This window comes from Protobothrops mucrosquamatus, unplaced genomic scaffold, assembly GCF_001527695.2.
Source record: "Protobothrops mucrosquamatus isolate PMUCROS unplaced genomic scaffold, P.Mucros_1.0 scaffold_184, whole genome shotgun sequence".
Lineage (NCBI taxonomy): Eukaryota > Metazoa > Chordata > Lepidosauria > Squamata > Viperidae > Protobothrops > Protobothrops mucrosquamatus.
In genome coordinates this window covers 75,139-77,080 of record NW_015386260.1, presented here as the reverse complement: position 1 = coordinate 77,080, position 1,942 = coordinate 75,139, and the positions used below count along the sequence as shown (strand labels likewise).

The following is a 1,942-nucleotide window of genomic DNA, read 5'->3' as shown; positions in this document are numbered from 1 at the left end:
TATCTTGCTATCTAGCTATCTAGTAGCTATCTCTATCTCTAGGCCAGGGGTAGGCAACCTTGGCTCTTTTATGACTCGTGGACTTCAACTCCCAGAATTCCTGAGCCAGCCATGCTGAGGAGAAAGGGAGAGGTTTCCATGCTGAGCCAGGCTGGCTCAGGAATTCTGGGAGTTGAAGTCCACGAGTCATAAAAGAGCCAAGGTTGCCTACCCCTGCTCTAGGCGGAGGAAAAAGGTAGAGGAATAGAGCAAGCGAGACAAAAGGGAAGATAATGAGCACGGATATACTGTAGCATCTTTCAACGAATCAGAACTCAAGGACAAAGTTCAAACGTAGGCTGGAGGAACGTGAGAGAAACCACGGCTCCCTTTTCCGTCACCTTGAGTCCACGCCCGGGCGCCCGTCTCCATGGAAACCAGCCGCGCGCTTCTCAGCTCTTTCGCGTTCCTCAGAAGGCGGCGGCTGCGGCGGCGGCAGGGTTCGAGGGGGGGGGGGGCGAGCGACCGTTCTTCCTTCAGTCGCGTGAGGCCGTCCGCGCGCGGGTTGCCTCCCGTTTCTCGGAGACCCGCGCTCCACTCGCCAGGCGGCTCCGCTTCCCAGGGAGACGGTTTGGTTTCAGGGGCGGCCGCGGCGGTGGCGTTCATGTCGCGAAGGCGCGTTTCCGCCAGCCCGGAGCTGAGTTGGCGGCAGGATCAGGCGCTGGGCACAACCATGCGTATCGTGCGGGAGCTGGGCCCTACCGCTTTCGTCCTGCAGGAGGAAGACCAGAGGGCGGCGGAGCTCAGGGTAGAAGAGGGGAGAGGGAGGCGAGGGAGGCGGAGGGCAAAGAAATGGGACCCTCCTTCCCGTTTACACAGCCGGGGATGGCACGCTGGCTCGTGCGGGTGTGGGTGCCAGATTAAGTACTTATCTCTTGCAAGACGAACTGGCTCTTCTCCCCCACACACACACACCCTTCCCCGCTTTTAGCTTCACAATTAATTTTGAAACTAAAAACATACTTCTGAACATGTAGAAAGTGCCTTTTGCTCCCGTAGAGTTCCCATCTCAGTTCAACATGTTCCCTTTTCTTAGAAAAGCCCGAATGCTTGAAAGTGAAGAAAGGGATGTTCTGCCCAAACACTGCACTTCATTTTTATTTTTATTTTTTGCATTTAAGAGTGTCAGTGTTTTCCTTTTTCATACTCGTACAGGAAGTTCATAAACCAAGTGAAATAGTGATTATGTGCTCACTTTGGTTGATTTACGGGTGGATTGTGGTGATATTAGAGAAGGGATACTATAGTCTTCTTAGGACCACAACTGAGCCCAAAATTTCTGTTGCTAAGTGAAAAATGTGCTAAATGAGTTTTGTCCCAATTTACGACCTTTCTTGCCACAGTTGTCAAGTGAAGTTAAGTGAATCTGGCTCCTCCATTGACTTTGCTTGTCAGAAGGCCGCAAAAAGTGCTCACATGACCCTGGGACACTGCAACCGTCATAAATATGAACCAGTTGCCAAGTGTCTGAATTCTGATCATGTGAGTGAGGATGCTGCAACGGTTGTAAGTGTGAAAAACAGTTGTAAGTCACTTTTTTCAGTGCTGTTGTAACTTTGAGCGGTCACTAAATGAACTGTTGTAAGTTGAGGACTACCTGTATAAGCCTATGGCCAATTCTGTTTGCACTGGCAATACTGCTGATTTGATCTTGTTTTATTGTTCTGAAGATGTTTTCTCTCCCTGGGATTATTATTATTATTATTATTATTTAGATTTATATCCCGCCCTTCTCCTCGTAGGACTCAGGGCGGCGGACAATCAATTAAAATACACAAATAACAATACAGATTTAAAATTAATTAAAAGGAATATTAAAGAATTGTCCAATTTAAAATATTGATTAAAACCCCTCTAAAAATTACCCTAGGCCAGTCCTGCGAGCTGGAATAACCAAGTCTTG

General features: G+C 48.7%; 1 protein-coding gene across 1 annotated transcript in view; it reads left to right on the top strand.

Moving 5' to 3' along the window:
- The first annotated feature begins 643 nt into the window (after positions 1-643).
- Positions 644-1,942, top strand: part of ZSWIM2 (zinc finger SWIM-type containing 2) — a 16,078-nt gene continuing 14,779 nt past the window's right edge. Inside the window, exon 1 of the mRNA XM_015824099.1 lies at positions 644-787. Coding sequence (XP_015679585.1) covers positions 644-787 — 144 coding nt within the window. The remainder of the gene's footprint in view (positions 788-1,942) is intronic.